The 20,769-nt window shown below is 36.2% G+C and overlaps 1 protein-coding gene across 9 annotated transcripts in view; it reads right to left on the bottom strand.

The window, feature by feature from the left end:
- Window positions 1-20,769, bottom strand: part of STAU2 (staufen double-stranded RNA binding protein 2) — a 171,899-nt gene that overhangs the window by 137,484 nt on the left and 13,646 nt on the right. For 8 of the 9 annotated variants that reach the window (XR_011139188.1, XR_011139187.1, XM_068932499.1 and 5 more), the window contains exons 2-5: window positions 13,603-13,810; window positions 12,384-12,514; window positions 7,730-7,889; window positions 5,353-5,488 (exon numbers count right to left, since the gene is read on the bottom strand). Coding sequence is in view for 7 of the 9 variants with exons in the window: in XM_068932499.1 (XP_068788600.1) it covers window positions 5,353-5,488; window positions 7,730-7,889; window positions 12,384-12,514; window positions 13,603-13,801 (626 nt within the window). In the remaining 2 variants the exon portion in view is untranslated. Of the gene's footprint in view, window positions 1-5,352; window positions 5,489-7,729; window positions 7,890-12,383; window positions 12,515-13,602; window positions 13,811-17,059; window positions 17,190-20,769 lie in introns of those variants that run through there. The other variant, XM_068932496.1, reaches the window with a different exon arrangement.

The following is a 20,769-nucleotide window of genomic DNA, read 5'->3' as shown; positions in this document are numbered from 1 at the left end:
AGGTCGCTTCCTGCAGTGTAACCTCCCCACTGGAAAATTTCACTGGCCGGGTGAGGATTAAGACTGCACTGCTAAGCACTCAAAGTCAAATAAAACTAGCCTCAAAACCGTTCTCTTTGACACATGTATTTAATCTTTAACTGAGCATTCACAGAAGAAACAAACTTTTCCATTTCCATTCCAGTCTTCCACCGTAAAAATCTTTTGTTCATCTGATCTGACAATTTTACTAATTTATCCAATAATCACACACACTATTTTCCATTCAATTATTAGATGGAATGTGGAGATCATGATAGTCCACTATGAAGCTAACAGTTATAGATGTAGTTGCCTTATTACAGCTCCTCAAATTTTCTGTTAGTATACCTCATTTTTAGAGCATTGGATTCAGTATTTAGGGTACTGATCCACAGGGCTAATAAACATAACTTCAGGAGCAACTAAGCCTAAGCAGAGTGTCCCCTGCCACAGCTCAGTCAGTACCCAGTAGGTAGGAAAGACACGTCCACTTAGGGAGGTGCCCTGTGCTTTGTGGCCAGTCCACCTGGCTGGCTGCAGAGAAGGCAAGAGCATGCATCCTCTCTATTCTCGAGTCTTGGTCTTGCAAACAGCAGTGTACAGAAGCGTGCACTAACATCAACGAAATGTGGGATCAGAATGACAGGGTTGTGAAGCGAAAGAAGAGGAGGAATGCTCTGTGCGCTCCCCTCTACCCACCGCACTAAAGAGAAAGGTAATAATCTTCTAAGTCTGTAGTATATAATATACTTGTAGAAAGAAGTAATCCCATACAAAATGAATGTGAATGCTCAGTGCAGCAGAAACTGTCAAAACGCACAGAAGCTGCAATTTATCCCAAGGACATTACCACTTTGTGTGACATATGCTTATAGCATTATCACATCATATCAAATTCTTCAAAGCCAAGGAAGAATCTCCTTTAATTATTTTACTCTCAACCTTCAGCTTGTCATTGTTTTGTATTTCCTTTTCTTCCTACGCTTCACAAGTGTTTTTAAAAAAAAAAAAAAAAACCTTTCAAAATTAAACAAATGTTTTTCAAGATCTCTGAATTGTGGTGAGACAGTTTTAAGGAATTTTATATAATAAACAAGTAATTTCTGAATTCTCCCTAAAGATAAGGGTTGAAATTTGTGATCCCTTTGACACTACTTTCCATACTAAAATATCAAAGCTGGTGTTCAGTTTCTTATGGCTTTATTTCTTGGCTGAAAGGACATGGTTTGGTTAAGTTTGTAAGATATCACATCTCTTTTGTCACTTATGGATATTCTATAATTGAAAATATTGCAGGATAATTAAACTTCAGGAACGACTCTTTTCAATTCCAATTGAAAACAGCCTAACTTGTTATAAAACCATCCAGCACTCAGTGGGGACAAGGCAAGCTGGATGACTATGAAGTCAGAACTGAGACCTGTTCTAATGTGAACAGCCATGTTTTTGTTTTGCTGCACTATTTAAGCCAACCGTATACTCAGGTATGTGAGGGAGTACTGGCTCTAGCACTGGCTACAGATATGAGTAGTACACACAGGTTTCATCCTCAGTTCTGTCAGTATTACTCAAACCTGAACTACCATTTCAGAGCTTGCACTCTTTCGAGTAGCTTGCCAGTCCTACTGACTTGTGCCAAATGGTGTGCTGACAAACACACTAGATGCCACTGAAATAGGATAACAAACTGTTTCCGAAAGCGTCAGCTCTTAATTCCCTAGAGTCAGTTTGTTAGCTTGCCTTGTCCCCACTGAGTGCTGGTTGCTTTTATAATAACATATTTTGTTTTCAACTAAAATTGAAAAGAATCATTCATACGGAAAAAGAAGCCCTTTAAAATGTTAGGGTGCCCAATAATATGCACACACCAAGCTTATGAATCAGTCAGCATTCAATATCTGCCCTGATCAAAGCATATTCCAACGAACACTAACTGCATCATAAGTAGGAAAACAAAGATGGAGTTTGAGCAGGTTCGGATGAAAAACACAAAATTACTATGGGAAAAGTGTTGTGGGGGACCATCTGCTGCATGGGAGAGAATGCCCAGAGAAGGACACTCACCTTGGAGACTCCATCACTTGCCTTCCAAGCTGGCCACCTTTTTTTTTTTTTTTTTTTTAAACTTTTAGGTAACTTTCACATTCAGTGTCAACATATGCCCATCAGCTATGGACTCTGCAAATACATCTTTGTGCATGTAAAACCGTTTCAGCATCCTTTGTGCAACACACCATCCACACAAATATGAACTACTGTATCTGGGAGTGTAGTTCTTCACAAGCTTAACTGCCCTCAGCTCCCAAACACACACTCCTGCCCCATCTCTAGTGCCGGCCCTAGGTGAGGAGCTGTTTCAGGACACACGTTAGTCAGAAAGTAACTCCTCTCTTCCTCTCCTCCCACTAAAAAAAAAAAATTCATTTCTGAGCAGCTCAGCTCCCAGTGCTGAACCCAGGAATACTGTAGGGACCCAAGGCTGAAGACAGAGGGAGGGGGAGGAATCGTCACCTAAACATAAATTATCTTAGGGAGACATAGAAGCTAGCTCTCAACTTTGCATGCAAATAGCAGCTCTTAGACCACATTTCTATGAGTTACTGAAAAGGATCTTTTGTGTCACTTGAAACACTAGACTTAATTGGTCTAAAGAGATGCCCTGGGGTGAACTTAATACTCTTCTTTTTTCCCCCCCTCAAGTCATTCATCTTGCCAGAATCAAAGTTCCTAACAGAATTCCCTAATCTTCATCTCTTTGAAAAACACATTTTTTAAAATAGAGATTCGCCATGAGAATTAAGTCACAACATAAAAGAAAAAAAATGGCTTCCAGCTTATTTAGCATATTTAGTAACTGTTTTAATAACAAAGCTATTTCCTCAATCTAGAGTCAGAAGCTGATGACAAAGAAAGATACTGGCCACAGCATATTACTTAAACTATTTTTCAGATCTTATTTTTAAACAGTCCATAACGTCTGCGTTTATTTGGGAACTCCAGCACTTCTATTCCACTGCACTACTACTGCTAAAAATCAGCAAATGAATGCTGCATACAATATGGCAATAAGTTATTTTAAAAAGTAATAAACATAACATATATCATACTACTAGAACATAATATAGTACTTCAGCATGTGCTTCACATGCGGGACTTGACTTACTACTACAACAGAGCTAGAATCTGTCTTCACATTTCTCACTGGTGGATGGGTAAGAGGTGATAAACAATCATTTCCAACATAGGAGTAGTTACAAAAATATTATCAGGTGGTACCATTATTGTTTCCTCTTTACTCTGGTATTAGTAAGCTAGCAAGCATGCATGCAGTGGCAGGTTGATGTATATATATAGGTTTACATAGTCATTTAATAGTTACTTACTCATTTACTATCCACAGTAAATTCTCACATCTCACATGGGCCACTGTACTCAGATAAGTACAGTGAAGCTGTCAAGCAAAGATTCTGGCCTTCTGTCCCACCCCATTTGTTATGTGAGTAGAATAATCAAACACCTCTGCTGCCTCATGCACTGGAGGAATCAAAGCTCGTGTACCACTTTACCCTAACATGGGAATGAAGTTCAAGAAAGAAATAAACTTAAAGACTGTATTTGATGTAATATTCATTTGTGATGAAAGAAAGAACATCCTAAAAGTCAGCAGCTAGTAAGTGTTTTGGGGTTCTGCTTTGATGAAGATGTTCAGTAAGTCATCCGGATTCTGGAATTCCAGGTTTTTTTGCTAGCTTGCACTTTTTCAGCCTTGCCTTTTTATCCTAGTCAAACTAATCTCTTTATAAAAGCAATCTGACTAAGTTTGGGAGTTCTAAATATTAAGAAAACTTATTTCACGTACCACAGTCAGCTACCTAAACCATCATATATGCAAGTGGAGACTAATCAGCAGTGACCAGAAATATAACACAAGTAAATACAGTAATCAGACACTGTTCTGTAGAGTTATGAAAGTTGTCTTGTCAGGATGAAAATGCCCAAACCCAAAAGTTACTATGATTTAAAAATCTGTGGAGAAAGTAAAATTAGATCAAGTCATCTGAAACATTTTCCTTAGACAACTATGAAACGCTGCATTTTCATTTCAAGCTCCTTAACTTTTTAAACATTACTATAAATTCAGTTCCTAACAGAAGAATAATTTTGACCCAAAACATTTCTTCAGGGTGTGTTACCTTATCCTTTTTGACAATTATTAAGTGTCTAAAAATTAACAGGAAATGCGTTAAGCAAACCTCTTTAAGAAAAGCAGCATTATTCAGTGAAAAAACATTTTTTGGAAATTCCTGACCAGTTTTTGTCTTTTTTGTTATTTTACAGAATATACTTTGGATCACTTCCGAGTTTTAGCCCACATTCAAAAGAGCTCATCTAATATAGTTCTATAGGAAATCTATAGAAAAAATAGGGAAAAACAGAAAAAAATCTATTCTAGAGAAAGAATTCTTACAAATAATACATATATTACCTTAAACTTCTCTTAGATCTTTATATTAGATACAACTTACATTTAGATTCAGGATGAATGAGAATAGTTTTTCTATTTGTACTAAAATTGTACAAAAATTGTGCAAACAAAGATATTTCAAAAACTTGAAGCACATTGAAGAACAAAACTGCTCCGCTCACTTAACGTTTTCAATTTTTTTTTAAGGCTTTGACCTACTTGGGTGTTTAAAAACAGAATTTTGAATACTGTCTTCTGAAAGATTACTCCAAGTAATTACAGTAATTACAACATCAATGGATGGTTCTGAATACAGGTTTTTAAACTGTGAAATAAAGGATCTTTGTAAATCAAACATGGTGGGATTAAGGAACTGAGATATTTGAACTTGGTAAAGCTTTTATCACTTTACAATGGTAAAAACTAGAAACTTGTGCATGGTTTCAAGACTGCTTTCAAAATGTAGCCCTCCTAATTTTATATCCAACTTCCAAGAAGAGTGCTTCATTTTTAATGCTATAGATTCTAATCATGTGACATAAAATATCAGCAAAGAAAAGTAAAACTTTTTTCTGAAGCTAATACTCTGCCTCCTTGCTGTCATGAATGGAGACTGTAACTCCAGTTTGCACATTTAAAACTAAATAAAAACAAGATTTACACCTCTTTACTCCTTTTGACATGCTTATCGCATCTGCCTTCTTCAAGGAGCAGATTATGTGTGCTTCTAAATGAGGCTGCTCAGACTCTCCTTATTAAAAAAAAAAGTTTATTTTACACTGAAATAATCTGTGAAGTTCATAAAGATTTAATACACATTAATAAGCAAAGGAGAGAGAACAGCAAATAATAGAAAAAGTACAAACCTCTGATTGTACATGCCCCGAAAATTATAATTTGCTCTATAATTAGGGATGGGCTTTGGATCTAATGGCCTGTAGATGGCAGGCTCTCCTCTTTTCATAGCCAGACCATTCAGCTCCACTGTTGGAGTTATACTGCCTGGAAAAAAATAAGAATACATGTACGGCACTTAAAACACAAATCCTGCAAAACACAGATACAGTATTGCTAAAGAAGAGAGAGCTGTAATACACCTATATGACTTCCTTGCTCTTTAACTACTATGCTGTCTCTGCTTTCCTATGAGACGAGAATAGAAATGCCAACTTAATCACAACCAATGAAAAAGAACATTTAAATAGTCATCTTAGAGTATTCTCTTTACAATTTCTGTAGATTAATCTTCATAGATGAATGAAAAAGTCAATGCTATAATTGAAGCGGTTATTCTTCTTTCCAAAGTGCCTGTAATATATGGTGATACTTTCTGAAACTGTATGAAATTTAAAAGTATGTTTCTTCCCACCAAATACCATTAAAAAAAAAAAATCAGTAAATCAAAGATGTATTGAAATAAGACTTGAAAATTTAAGACTATGACTAAAAACTAATGAACTGGAATGATCTAACAAACTAGTACTGGAAATCAGTGCAACTACAGCCATCTACTGGTGACAGAACACAAAAATGAAAAACAACCACACTTGGTCTACAAAATGCCAAACACGAAGCTACGTTATAGCTTCATCTAAATACCTTTTTTTAAAAAGGAAATCCATTAAAAAGATTTAAATTATTTTAATATAGCACATTTATAAGTTTTCATGAAAAAATTGCTCCACTATGGTATTCCTCCTTCCGCTGTTTTAAAAAAACTCCTACATGATCTAAATGCACAAATGCATTCCAGTAAAAAGTAGTCAATATTTTCTCAAACTACTTTGATAATGTTCAAAGGAATTTAACCTTAATATGGCTATGATAAACGTGGCAGCTCTGCCATTGCAACTTCATATGTCAAAAGATGGAAGTTTTTATACTTAGGTCAAAAAATCCATCAACTACAATTTTGATATCTTCCTAAGCAAAAAATGACAACGAATTCAACTATATAACAAAAAAGCAAAATGCCATTTGATGACAAGACACTCATGCAGGTATAATAAACCTATCTAAAAGTAAACTACAGTGTTTTGTGATATATTTTTTTAATTGAATATCTTTAAAGGCTATTTCTTTTGTTATCAGCTTTTCCTTTTAAAAATATGACAAAAGCAAACAAAATCTAGACGCTCAGGGATATGCTACAATGCCAGGAATCAAACGTAGGACTCTTTTTCTACAGAGATCTGACCCTGCTGCCTTCTAACAGAAGTCACACTGACTACAAAAGGAGGCAGGGTAAAATCAGCGTTCTGCTGCTGAAGAAGCAATGCATTGATCCCAGAAGCAACAAGGCAACGCTACAACATTACTCTCAAACAGCTCTTAATGGCCAGTGCTCAGGATAATACTGAGATGCTCTAGAGGAAAGTTTGCCCAGCTCTTTGCCAACATGGAGAAGGTTAACTGCAAAATGAATCCTCTTTAAGAAACTGGCTGCAAAAAACTTTAAAGAAAGGGGGGTGGGGAAGAAGGGGGAAAAGGGGGAAAAAAGGAAGAAGAAAAAAAGGGAAAATGGAAAAGATGAAATTTTTTCTCATCAGCTTGCTTTTATATTTGTGTGAAATAAAATTAGGAATACAAATATTCCTTTATTCCAACAAACAAGACAGAAAATCATTGAACACATGTACCTCAAAAGGTGTTGCACGCATAGAAGACAACTCACAGGTAACATCTCAAAAAGAAGGATGTCAGACTCCAACCCGTGTTCTTTCAGTTTTTCAAACAATAAAGATTCCAAAGCTGTTTGCTAGCTTATTTTAAGTCTCTATGAAGTAAAATCCATTATTCAGGGAATAATCTGTTAAAAGTTCCCATGCCAAATCCTTTTATTTACACCACAGATATAATTTCACAGGAGCGGACTGGGTAAAATTTGGTCCTCTCACTGTAAAATCAGCTAAAATAACTCTTTGCAAAATTCAGTATTTCACTATGGCTAGTTCAATCTAGTTTTGTCTGGCTGTCTACTGTCAGCTATATCATCACGCTGCACATAGCGAAGTCTTATATAAATAATCATACTCACTGATGTTTCAACTGTTGTAGGTATGTTGTATGAAAAACTCTACTGTGCAAACTCACTTTAGGTTCTTAATTATACTATCATACCTGTAAGACAGCTGTATTGATTCTCATCTGCCAACTCTAGCTATATCTGGTTAAAATTATCTGTCAATGGGATAATATTCCAACACTTCAACAAGATTTATTAGGCACAGGAAAACGTCATACCTGGATTATTATTAACATTATTTTTGGGTGGTCTAGGAGTTGGTTTGGGAAGGGTAGTTTCATTCAAAGCTTTGCTAGCAGCAGCATGTTGGGCCTTTTTAATACTGCTTCCTTCAGCTTCCCATGTCTGCTCTCCAAGAGTCAGCTGCACTGTGAACATCTTCAAAGACAAAGAACAGGTAAACACTGGCAAGATTATCACTGTGAGTTAGACCAATCTGTGTAAAAACTTACGTGCCTGAAGAGAAACTCTGCTCCCTTTTCATTATACTCATTCAACTCTCAGATAACATATTTGATTCTTATAGAGATCAGTGGGTCCTTATCAGTGGGCAACATTGGGCCCTTTAAATGACAAAGTAAAGCAGCATAATGTTACATCACCTATCAAAGAAGAGAGTACTGTTTAAATCAAGTGCAAACTGGACCTTTGCTCTTGGAAGACCGATATATATGTCATTTCAGATCACATTTCTTCACACATTTGAACAAGTTTAGTCATTGTTACCTGTAGAGAACAGGTGCAGCATGCTATGAAAAGGGAAGAATGTAATTTTACAACAATTCTAAACGGATATAAATGACTGCACACTCTTCAAAACAGTGGAGAACTTGGTCCAGATATTTTTACACAGTGAAAAGACTTCCTCTAGTACAGTGTCATTTCTGAAAATAACACATATTGTTAGGGCAGAGTCACAACAACCAGTATGAAGTATGAAAGAAAAAAACAAGTATTATCCTTTTAAAAGAAACTGTAGTTCTTTAATGTGGACTCTAGAGTGAAGATAGGAACTGCCATAATTCAGAGTTCAGAAAACTAACTCCTGATGAAACTGTATAGATTCAAAAATCTGTAGTAAAGGATTATTCCAAGCACTATCTGTGCTGCGTTAGTTGTGGAGATAAAGCATATTTAAGATACTAAACAGAGAACTTCTGCTGTATATCTTATGCTCTGTTTAAATTTGAACATCTAACAACAAGAGCAGAGTAAACAAGATTAAAAACTCAGTATCTTTTCCAAGTATCAGTCCCATACATCTAAAGCAAGGTTTAACAGTCAGGTGCACATGTTAAACTAAGATATATCTGCATCTAAAAGCAGACTAACTTACTTTGAGGCAACACAAAGAAGTCTACATATCAGTGTCAGTAGCACAGAAGGTGACATTTTCATCTGGACACTTATTTGCTCTGTACTTTTCAAACTGAGTCAAATTTGCTAGAACCAGGACCAGGCATCTAGAGTTAGGCATGATGGACAACCTTGAAATCTACCTATACATGCATTTTTATACAGCATGTTTTTGCAAATAAGCATTTGAACACAAATACAACTCAGTTCTGTAAGGAATTGAATTCTACAAATACTAATACTCTATATATACTATATATAGAATATTAGATAAATACTAAATACTTCTATACTTTTATCTTCACTGCAGGCTTGAATTTTGGCCTACTGTATTTTTCACAATTACAGTGCAAGTCCTAGGATCACAATTCCTACTGCCATTTCATTTTTTCACGCTGTCATGACAATTTCCTCATGGACAAGGGGGAAGAGAGAGAAACAATCTTAATTTTGCGTTCTGTCAAAAACTACCCTCACCTGAATGCTAGGCAGGGTATTAGAGCTAAATACTCATAATTATGTAATTATCATAAACATACAACCTTAACAGAACTAAAATTTGTTCTGGATCTGGACTTTATATATTTCAGATTCTACAAGCAAATATCAGTGTAGTGTTTTTTATAGGAGAGGAATAATCTTGAATTTCAATAAAATATGATCAGTAATGGCTACTTATCTACCTGTCTGTTCACAACTCTCTTCCTAGTTCTTCAGGTAATCTACAGGAATTCAAGGTAATAAAAGGCTTACTTAATAAATTTCTATAGCTGGAGGATTAACCTTCTCATTTAGCCCATTTGACAAAAACCTCTTGCTTAAAAAAAAAAAAGAAAGAAAGAAAGAAAAAAACACAGACACAATAGTAGGTGGGAATCTAATTAAAGGAGTAAAACTGGCTAAAAAGTCTGGACTAAGCAACGAAACATGCAAGTTCTGGAAGACCCAAGCTGACAATTTTGCTACAGTTTGGTAGGCATTTCTCACTAATTTTCTGAGGTAGTTTTTATTCTTTGAGTGTAACCTAATTACATGATGGCAAGAGACCAGAAACGCAAACGCTATCACGCTTTGTGCTCTTTAACTCCACTGTCCTCGTAAGGTCAGTCTCCCTTAGCTCTGGCAATTCTTTCCTGCTCACTTTTTCTGCATGCAGAACTTTCTCTCTTCCTTCTAAGGCTTCTGAAGTGCTAGTCCCTTCACACTTTTCCTTTTCTTTGTGCCACTATCTAGTTTCTTCTGCCATTATTTCTTTTAAGTTTGTCTCCTGAGATGCCACTGGCATCGAAGCACATAATGAAGTTGACTACTACCCCTGGAAATGTAGTTTATGCCAACAAAGGCTTTCCGGTTTTTTTTTTATGATGAAAAATCCATTTAGAGGGCAGACTTCTAGAAATCATAGCTACACTGCTAGTAAGCACCACTTCTCTAACAACTCCACTGTTATCAGCTTCCCCTTTGACCATGACCCTCAGAATGTATTTGCTAAAGAAACCTAGAAAAAAAGGATATAAAAATTTACTAGCATTTGTAGTCATGACACAGATAGTTGTCTTGTACAGTATTCCTCTGAAAATTATGAAAACCACTAGTGGATGGGGACAGAGTACGTGGAGGTGAAAAGCACTATGGAACACTCCTCCAGGGGCAAACAGCAGCAACATTACATCCTTTCTGTCACGTTTTCCAGGACAAAGACTTAGCTCTGTTTCACATAGTCTATCAGCTATATTATCATGTGACTAGCAACACATACAAAACAGCTAACACTGTCAGAATAATTTCTTATATCACTCCTTTCCACAGGTCAAAGGTATGCAAGTCTGCATAATCCTATTAATATCACTTTTGTTGCTCTTCATCCGCTTCCCTTCTCATTTGCCGCACAGGTCAAAATTAGACTTAACAGTTTTCTGAATAACAACTAGTCTGCAGAGCACATAACATTATTTGGAGCACTATGAGAATAATTAAAGTAGTAAGAAGATGTAAATCGAAAAAGCTGAAAAATGAAGAAACCCCCAGAAAACCTAGCTTTCAAAAGTACAGCTGACAAAGGCTCACTTCAATTATACATACATTGCTATTTTTAAAGTAACTAATATCTGAGCTATATTTTAATCTTTAAGCAGTTCTGAGCTTTAAATATGCAAAATTTAAAGAACGATACTAATGTAACATAACTCAAATCCCTTTATTGCTGAGGAATATGAACAGCCCAAAATACACCTTTTTGCACAACTGAAGCACCTTCAGTTTCACAGTAATGGAACAACAGTAGCATAATAAACAAGCAGCCCAACAGTGAAAACTTAAGGAACACACAACAGATTTAACATGTCATAACCTAAAATCAACCAAGATTATTATCACTCAGTGCTGAACACTTCCAGAAAGAAGAGTGCTTCAACCTCCATTGCTTAGGAGATATGAAAAGCCTGCTGCTTCTCAATGGTCCTGCACATGGTGACATCATTTCCACCACAATAAAGCATGCCTGAGAAAGAGTCAAATGAGAACGGCAGCATCAGCTCTGCACTAGCTGACAACATAAGGTGCAAAAGAGAAATCAGGGCCAGTTGCAGAGAGAACAGCCCACTACTAGCTGAAACTGTTCCTAATCTGCAGTAGGATCCTACTGTTTTATTCAGTTTCTCTGCTCTTGAAATATTGAGTACAAAGAAGTTATTAATTACACCACTTGCTATCAGTGCTTTTCAGGCTTCTTTCCCCTCCCCAGATTGCTCCTAACTAGGGAGCAAGTTTGAAACGAAATTTGAAAATAATTTTCATGACACTATCCCTCTGTATCACCTACCATCTGAAATCATGCTAATACATACTTAGGAAATGAAGCTGGATATCCAAACAGATGAGAGAACTGATGTGAATTAATCGTCAGCTCACTAGAAACTTTAATGCTATGATCATTTTAGGAGTTTTAATACCACTGTGAATCTTTGAAAAAAGGCTGCATGGAATTTAAGGGAAAGAGCAGTAACATACTTTGTGCCCTGTAAAACAAGATCCAAAGATATGATATCAATGTAGTCAACTTTATGGACACAAAATCATATCAGTAAGTACTTAATACTTTAAAAAAAAAGACATAAACTAGCTCTATAGTATTCTGCACTATCATGAAATAGATTCAGAGGTAATCATCAGAGGAAGACTGGGGAGAAGGATTCACGCAGCTTACAAGCAAACTCCATGGTGATTAAGAAAGGGTGGTGATACTCTGAAAAGACCTTTAGTGAGGTCTTTGTAGGAACCAGTAAATATAGACTCAAAGATGGAATTCAAAGTAAGGTACAAAAATCATCTATGGAACTTCAACAGAAATACAGAAATACTTTCTGAAAGTGTAATAAAAATAAAGCAAAACAAAGAAAAATAAGAAATGCCTTACACTAGAAATGTGATTGTGTCTGACAAGTGCACTTGCCTAGACCATGACATTATCTGTTCAGAATTTACAATATGGCTCATAACCTGAAACTATGACCTTACCTTGGCATGAGCAGGCCCTCTTTCATTCAGAAGCTTATACTGGGGTTGAATTCTGTTGAAACGGGCTAACTCATTTACCAGACACATTGGAGTTTTCTCTTTGGGGTTTGCCGTGATATCTTGGAGAGGAGCTGCAAACAAAGAGTCTGTAAATTTTTTGTGGAGAAATGTATTCTTCACAACTTTGCAAAACTTTACAAAAGCAGCAGTACGCTTAAAATAAGAAAATACTTTAGCTAAAAAACAATTTTTGCAAAAATGCTAAAGACAATGTTTAAATACTATTTACATATTAATCATATGACAATATACATTTTATCATAACCATTTCAATTACATGCAATAGAAAAAACAGATTTTCTTTTCAAAATATATTTATAAAAGATGGTAAAGTAGGAGGATATATACATACGCTACATTTTCTGCAACACCACTAAAGTTTATTGTCAGTAGTGTACTGGCTACAGGAATTAACTTTCTTTCAGAATGATTTCTAAACATTTTCAAACTGTGGATAGCATAAGGTTTCCAAGATAAGCACAGTGGATGAAAGCCTGTGGTCCTCGTTTGCTTTTCCCTCCTTCTTCCCAGTCCTTTAGATTTTCCTCATAATAATTAAGCCATTTTCAGAGTAACTCCCAAAGAACACCTTTCCACCTCTTTTAAGGATTTTGTTCTGCTTTTTTAAAACAGATTATTTACTTGGTATATACGGTCTTAGTATTTTTTTTATCCTTCTATTACTTACTTCTTTCAACTTGACTGTATTTATCCCTAATACAAACTTTCATTACTTGCTTAAATTTTTAGGAAAAGATTTCTGTATTTTATATCCAGTCAAGCATAGGAACTACAGCATTTATTAGGCTACAAAGGAAACACCAAATACTGCCAAGCACTCCGAAGACATTCTGTTCTAGGGAAGAGAAATACACTTGGAGACCTTCCTGCACGACTAAAACTTCTCTATATAAGATAGAGTCAGAATTTGACAAAAAAGGCCATGTTCTTTCTGGGCTTTTATATTATTTACCAATGCTTCACTGTAAAACTGACCTGAAGAAACTTAACTTAGTAAACAGTCTATGTAACAAAAATTTTTTTCTACAGAGTTTTCTTTCTTTAGTTTAGTCTCCTTTAAGATCTAATTTTTTTTTTATTAACAAGTCGTCAAAAAGCTGAATTTGAACAACAAAAAAATATACCTGGACCAACTTACCTGGTGAGTTGCTCGAAGGCGCAGGATCCACAAGGCCAGCAGTAGGGCTGCTACAGCTGGCAGCTGATTCAGAAATGGATCCATTCATGGAGGACTGCAGACCCAGTGTAGCTGTCGTTGTTACTGGTAGGGGTAGCACCATAGGGGACATGGTAGGTCCAGAGAGGTTTGCTGTAGTCTGCATCTTAACTTGTGCCATTGTCTTTTACTGCAATAAACAAATAATTATGAGCAGGGTACCTTCGTATTTTGAATGTCAATTGCAAGTACTGTTATTAACAACACCTCTTTTTGCTACTGGATCTTTCACGCATGGGTCATAAAACTATTCAGAAATGTCATTCCCCTGTAAAGATTAACTCCAAATAGAAGTAGAACAGAAACAGAGCTAAATGCCCACAGTCAAAGAACATGACTAAAGCAGAACCCACACTTCCTGATTTTAGGTTCTGTTGCTTAACTATGGGATAATCCTGCCTAAAATACAGCAGGAAAAATGATTATTCTAGAGTAAGATTCCATATAATTCTTCTGTGGATGAGATTAGCGCTTGTCACCTTCTACATGAGCTGAGGCCTTCACAAAAAAACTGCGGTACCAATCTTTTGCCATAGTTTTTACAGCTGGGTGCACACAAAATACCAAACAAGGCCATTAAAGAATATCCCTAATTAGTCTGCCTGTTTTCAAACTAGAAAAGAGACAAAATAGGAGAAGGAGAAAAAAGAAAAATCCTGAGAAGTTCTGAAAAATTACTTCTGCTTCCAGTCAACAGGCAGAAAACTTCAGTCTTTGTACAAAGGGTATCACGGATTTCCTACTCTAGCCTGTAATCCAGTGCCTGAAATGCCAGATACGAATTCTCTCTCTCTCTTGTTTCCCCAGATGGGTTTATTTATTACCAACACACGTTCTCTGGCTAAGTCTATACTAGTACACAAAACAGGGTCAGGGCATGGCTCCTTCATGCTCTTCCACCAAGAGTATGCTGCCTGGTACAGTTTTGGCTCCTGCCAAATCCTTGCAGGGAACAGCTGGGACAGTGGAGAGGACAGGACAGCGGGCATCCCAGGCAAGTCAGGAGAAGTTTGGAAGGAGCCAAGTTCAGCCTAAGAGGTGGAGGACAGAGGAAAGTCTTAGGCTTTTCCTTTGGGCATTAAGACCAAACAGGAAAAGCCTAGTTTATCTAGCGATACAGAGGTAGACTGTATTTCTTAGGCCTCATATGCGTTACATGATATGTGCAGGGCGGACAGAGAGACCAATCCCAGAGCAGTCGATAGCCCAGCGTCCTGGGACCTTTCCCGGCTCAGAGCCGGGTACCTCTGCCCAAGGGAGAGGAGGACGTGAGAGTAGTCCTGCTCCACATGTGGAGTGCCTTAACCACCAAAGCTTTTGGCTACTTTTGCTGCGGTAATTCCCTCCTCCTGAGGAAAAATCCCATCCAAGACCCGAAAAAGCAATTCAGGTCTTATTGAAACAAATACAACTATTTAAAAGAATTGATTTTTGATTAAATCAGTATTTCTGGCCTCCAAAAGAACTGTTAAAGAATATCCCAGTATCTGTACTCAAATGGACTATATTGCTGGATTAAAACCCCAAATCATTAGATACAGCATACAGTGCAACTACTGTAGTACAGTTCAGCTTGTATAACTAAAATGATGAATCCTATTACTGTAAATCTGCACTTTGAGGAAGAAGTTCAGATTGGATTATCATTTTTGTTACATAGGAAAGACAGAACACTCTGATTTAAATCTCTGGAGAGACAAAAGTAAAAAAATAAAGAATAAAGCTGAGATGCAATCATTTGCCCTTTCCATAAAAATGGTAAATCAAATCTACCAGTGACAGATTTTAAAAACATGCATGTAGTCAACTGAGATATATTCAAATATTTCACATATTCAAAATATAAATTCAGACTGTAAAAATACTACTGTTACTTAACAGAAAATATCACACAATACAGCAGTACTGTTAGAGGTATCTAACTTAAAGACTGAGCAAGTGTATGCCTATGGACTTCTTTGGCATTCTGTGCATATTTAATTATTTAGGTTGGTTTCTACAGCATAGATGATGACAAAAATCAGTCCATATTTATTAAATATCTTCTTTAAAATGAAATCAACATAATTAAATACTACCAAAATATGTATAGCATTATCATAATATATTATCAAAATATTTAAATTTTAAGATACGTGTTAGAGTTATTTGCAGCATTTTGGCTTATAATGGCAAGTACAGGAAAGGTATCATTCCTCTTATACTGTACAGGATCCTACGGAAGGCATATTCTCAAGCCCTGTCATGCTAATACCCAAATAAAACCGTAAGTTTTATTAACTACATTAATAGCTGTTACACTACCGTTGTACTAAAGAGATAAATTATAGGAATGATCCTTTTTTACTAAGGATAAACAATCAGTTTGATAATGGTATCAAGGAACAGGAAAAATACATAAGAAAAAGTTTAGGAGAAAAAGAAGAGATTCTTTGTACTAAAGCGCTGGGGAAATTAAACTATGAAATCCAGAATAAAATCATAACATATTAAGAGTTGAGGTTTGTTTGTTTTATTAATTTTGTTGCATTTCTAAAGCTGAAGTAGTCCTACAAGGATAGATAACTACCTTTTAAATTCATCTGCATAATGATGCCCAGAAAGTAAATATAACTGTAGGGACTAGCTTTCAAGCATATGAGATGTGGAGGTATTTTGCAATCAGTTCTAGAAGTATAGTAATATATAGAGAACAGAGAAAACACAGTTGATACAGTGCTGCAATGAGATTTTCATATTACCAAGGAAATAATCTATCGTGTCATTACAAAAAAGGGGAGGAAACTCATATGCTAAACCTTTTCATTACATGTTTTATAGACGCCAATAGCATCATACTATTTTAGAAGTAATGAAACAAAAACATTTTGAGTCCTTCCAGCCGCAAGCATGAAATTATTTATTACTACAAAACAAAGGATAGGACTCACAGGGAAAGATATTTTACTGAGCTGTTCAGACATGAATACAGTTAAATAGTCAAAATAGTTTTAAATCTTCTATGTGAATACTTTTATAAAATTTGGCATATACAGAACGGATAATTTCTAAGGATACTATGAATGGGTTTAGGATAGCCTCCACACCTCATTTCAAGGAGCTAACCAAACTCATAGCTATGAAATTGTTATATCACAGTATCAGCCAGAGTTTTTCTTTATGTTAAATGACGGTTATAGATATGCAGATGTTTGTTAGCAATCTTTACGGTTCAGCTGCCAGCTACCAGCTTTGTTTCTTTATAAAAGTCACTAACTACCAAACTGACCCATCAGAGCAATGATATTACTTAGAGTTTTCAACACAGATGTGCCTATAGATTTGCAGTCTATGAACTACAATGCCGCAATTTTTAAAAAGTTGTATTTAAAAAACTTACGTTGACTTCTAAAATACAGCAATGTTTCTCTTCTTTTACATCAGCTTGCATAGATACAATATAAATTCTGCAGCAGGCATTTAAAAGGATTTAAATACACTATAATTGCATTATACTTAATTTCCAAATTTGAAAGCACTTTGTATATAGGCAATTTCACAGGTTCCACTGAACAGGCTGGGTATTAACTTTCTTGTTCAACAACATAAAAGGTGTGATTTTTTTTCCTCTCACATCAAAAAAAAAAAAAAAAAAAAGCCCTCACATTTTAAAGTGAAAATACCACTGTCAAATATTCAATTAATATTTCCTGCAAGTTAGGAAATATAACATTAGCTTACTTATATTCATAGCTACAAAATATTTTCAACAGATGTGAAGACACCTGTGCTATCCAAAAAATGCTCCACACAACATAGAAAAAACAGAAGTAATTCTTTAACGATTATCATTTCTTGTACTTTTCTGGAATATCCATCACTCTATATCCTTACGCCTTATGATATAGGATATAAATGAAATGCTGAGATGAAATGATTCTTACAATAAGGCAAACCAACAGAAAAAAACAAAGACAAAAGTAGGTAAGATAGAACAAAATGTGGAAATAAGAATAGTAAGTTTCTAAGTTAAATGTACTTCCACAATGTGGAAAAATTTAAAAAGCCAAAACCTGACTTGAAACGCAAGTTGCTGTGTGAAAAATCAACACAGTAAGAGAAACTAATGACCTGAACAGCCAAAGTAGAAGGCTGAATTTTATCTGCATGGAACGTGAAAATGTTTATCTGCAGTACGGCGCTTCCAGACGTTGCACTACTGTGTCGTACAACTCCAAGTACACAATCTAATTTGCATACAAGTACGTAGCAAATGACATAGTAGTTATTTGTGAAGTGCTTTACTAAAACTAACAGCTGAGGGCCAGCCACTGCTGAGTAAAACAGATTACTTGACATATCTTGTATCTTATACATCCGATGATTCCACGTATACGTTCTAATACAGTGCCTGTTTTTCCCTACAGCATCACACGATGGAGTCCAGCTTCTGCAGAATCGCTGCACAGCCAGTTGCAACCCTACGCTCTGCTTTAGTCTACAAACAGCAGCTGGCCCATAAAGATATACCCTCACGTTCGGTTCCGTCTGTGAACCTGATTGTTCTACAGGTAACGAGACTCTGCTCGTCTTCCCTTTTTTCTTTTTCTTTGGGGGAAAAGAAAAAAAAAACGGTTTCCATTTGTCAAGATCACATTGAATTCCAATTCCACTTCTAAAATGTCTGCAGTCTCCTCCAACCCTGCTTTATAGCATCTACAAATTTAATAAGTGTACTGTTTATTCTATCATCCACATCATTAATGAAAATATTGAAAGGTACAGGAACAGCATCACGGACTGTGCACAACGTCTAAGTAGGCAGCATGTCAATGTTTTCGTCTGTTTGTTTGTTTGTTTAAGACCAACCCCTACTTTAGTCTGTAGCTTATTAACGTCATTCTTTTTCCAAAAGTCGCAAATCATAGCGCACCAACATGGTTAACAGTTTCCTAACTAGGGAGGCCTCGATTTTGTCTTCAGCCTTAAAAACCTATTAAATTCTCTAGTCTCCTATTTTATTTCTTTCACTCACTCACAGAAAAGCATACAAAACCTCCAAGAGGTAAAACATATTTGTGTGCTGTTTCCCACGCTTGCAGTAAGTATTTTTGTATTAACGTACATATACGTAAAAAGTACTACCGTTAAGTCCTAAGCTTCATGTTTTTTTTCTTTTTGCTGTGGTATCGTTTTATCTAGCAGCTTGTTTGAGGATGACAGAAAACACACAGCTCTGCATTTACCTTCACAGCAGCTGTTAATTCAATCTCTCCTATTCTATAAAATCCAATAACGAGATAGCCACACAGCAACAATTTAGTAAGAGCATGACTTACAGCAACAACGAGCAGATGGCTATCTAGCAACACTAACAAAATTTGTCTTGTTTATACATTTTAAATATGCAAAATCGACAAACTACGCATGCAATCTGTGTGCACAGAAGTCTACAGATACCACTGTTAGTCTCCACTCTGTCTGTCTGCACTCCCATTTGTTTCTCTACCAACCTGTTGGCTTCCACCTTACTGCATGTGGTTTGACTATAGCCAAACTGACTTAATGACTTGCTGCCACAGTAAAGGACGATCCCGTTTGCCCTCCCCCCTTTCCCAGAGCAAAAAGCTGCTCTTTTTCCAACAATTTACCCCACTGAAGCAGCTCACGTGCAGGTGAGGGGAAGATCAGAGAGTCCCTGTTTGTACAAGGAAGGCCGCAGACTCATGACCAGGAGTGGGAGCAAGGAATTAGCCCTTGCTGTTCTCGCTAATCAGCTTAGCTTTACTGTCAAATCATACACTAAAGTTCAGCTCCTTTACACTGTTCCATATGAAGCCCCGTCTCATCCCCAGTGACTTAATCGCTAAAAGCAGTGACTTTTTTTTTTTTTTTTTTTTTTTAAAACAATGCCTTATACAAGAGATTCTTAATTTCAGTGGAAATTCTGGACATAACTACAACTATGTCAGCCCAAATAATAAGTAATACATGATAACAAGTAAAAACCTGAAAAACTTGACTTGCTACTTTACTATTTTTCCCAAAGCATAAGAAAAAAAATCACTAACTGTCTTATTTTGCTCAGTTTGATAAAGTAATTTACAACCAAAGATAACAAAAAAGTACACGAATCGGAAGGTGAATTGACGCAATGCTATAGAGTAATGCTCAAATTCAAAGGGGCTGCAAAGGCAACAGAAAATTCACCTACTTGCTCAGCACTAAAGCAATCCTCTCAGAAATGACTTAATGCTATAGTTTCTTAAAAGTAGCCTCTTTTGCTTTTTGAATGCAACAGAAAGTACAAGAATATAAGGATTTTGCAAGGCAAGGTAACTTCACTATGCCAGTAGGCATACAACTATTTAGTCAAATTTGGCTTCATCTCAGATTTACCATCAAATCTATATGACCGTTATTCATGTTTTTAGGGAACATTAACAACACCAGTTCTTAACTGTGCCCCCAGTAATACTCCCTAGCTCTCCGCAGGAGCAGATGTGATGATCCCTTTGCAAAGGGGATCATTTGTCTTTGCAAAGACCCAAGATGGAATAAACAAGCGCAGAGAAAGCCACGTCAGATCATTAAATCGTATCACACTTTCAGAAAATAGAAAAGTCATTTCTGTAAGGCTAATACCATCCACAGAGTAACATTCCACCGAGAGCAAGAATCATTTCCTATGATCAGTAAGCAGTTATCTGAGTAGAGGCAGGAAGGTATTTTTGAAAAAAAAAAAAAAATTAAGTAGGATATTTAGTAGAGCAAAAATCTGTTCTCATAGTAACTTCCAGCCAATTCTTCAAACGTCAATCAGCTCATCATCCTATCTGAATTACTACACAGGAAAAGTACATTAAAACAAACAAACAAACAAACAGGATCAGACAGCTGAGCTGGAAACCGTATCATCTTGTAGACTTCTTTCACCATGAAGCTATATAGGTTCCCTAACGCCAATGCTGGGTTGATCCAAGATGCTACATGACGCATATTAGTCTTTAAATTAATTACTAGATTACAGTTATTTGGGAATACCAGCCACATTTGTCACAGATTCAACCCTTCTGCAACAATGGCTTTTGGAAATTTTGAAAACAAAGG

This window comes from Struthio camelus, chromosome 2 (genome assembly GCF_040807025.1).
Source record: "Struthio camelus isolate bStrCam1 chromosome 2, bStrCam1.hap1, whole genome shotgun sequence".
NCBI classification, from domain to species: domain Eukaryota; kingdom Metazoa; phylum Chordata; class Aves; order Struthioniformes; family Struthionidae; genus Struthio; species Struthio camelus.
Note: the sequence above shows the minus strand (reverse complement) of the source record. Positions and strands in the feature narration are given on the sequence as shown.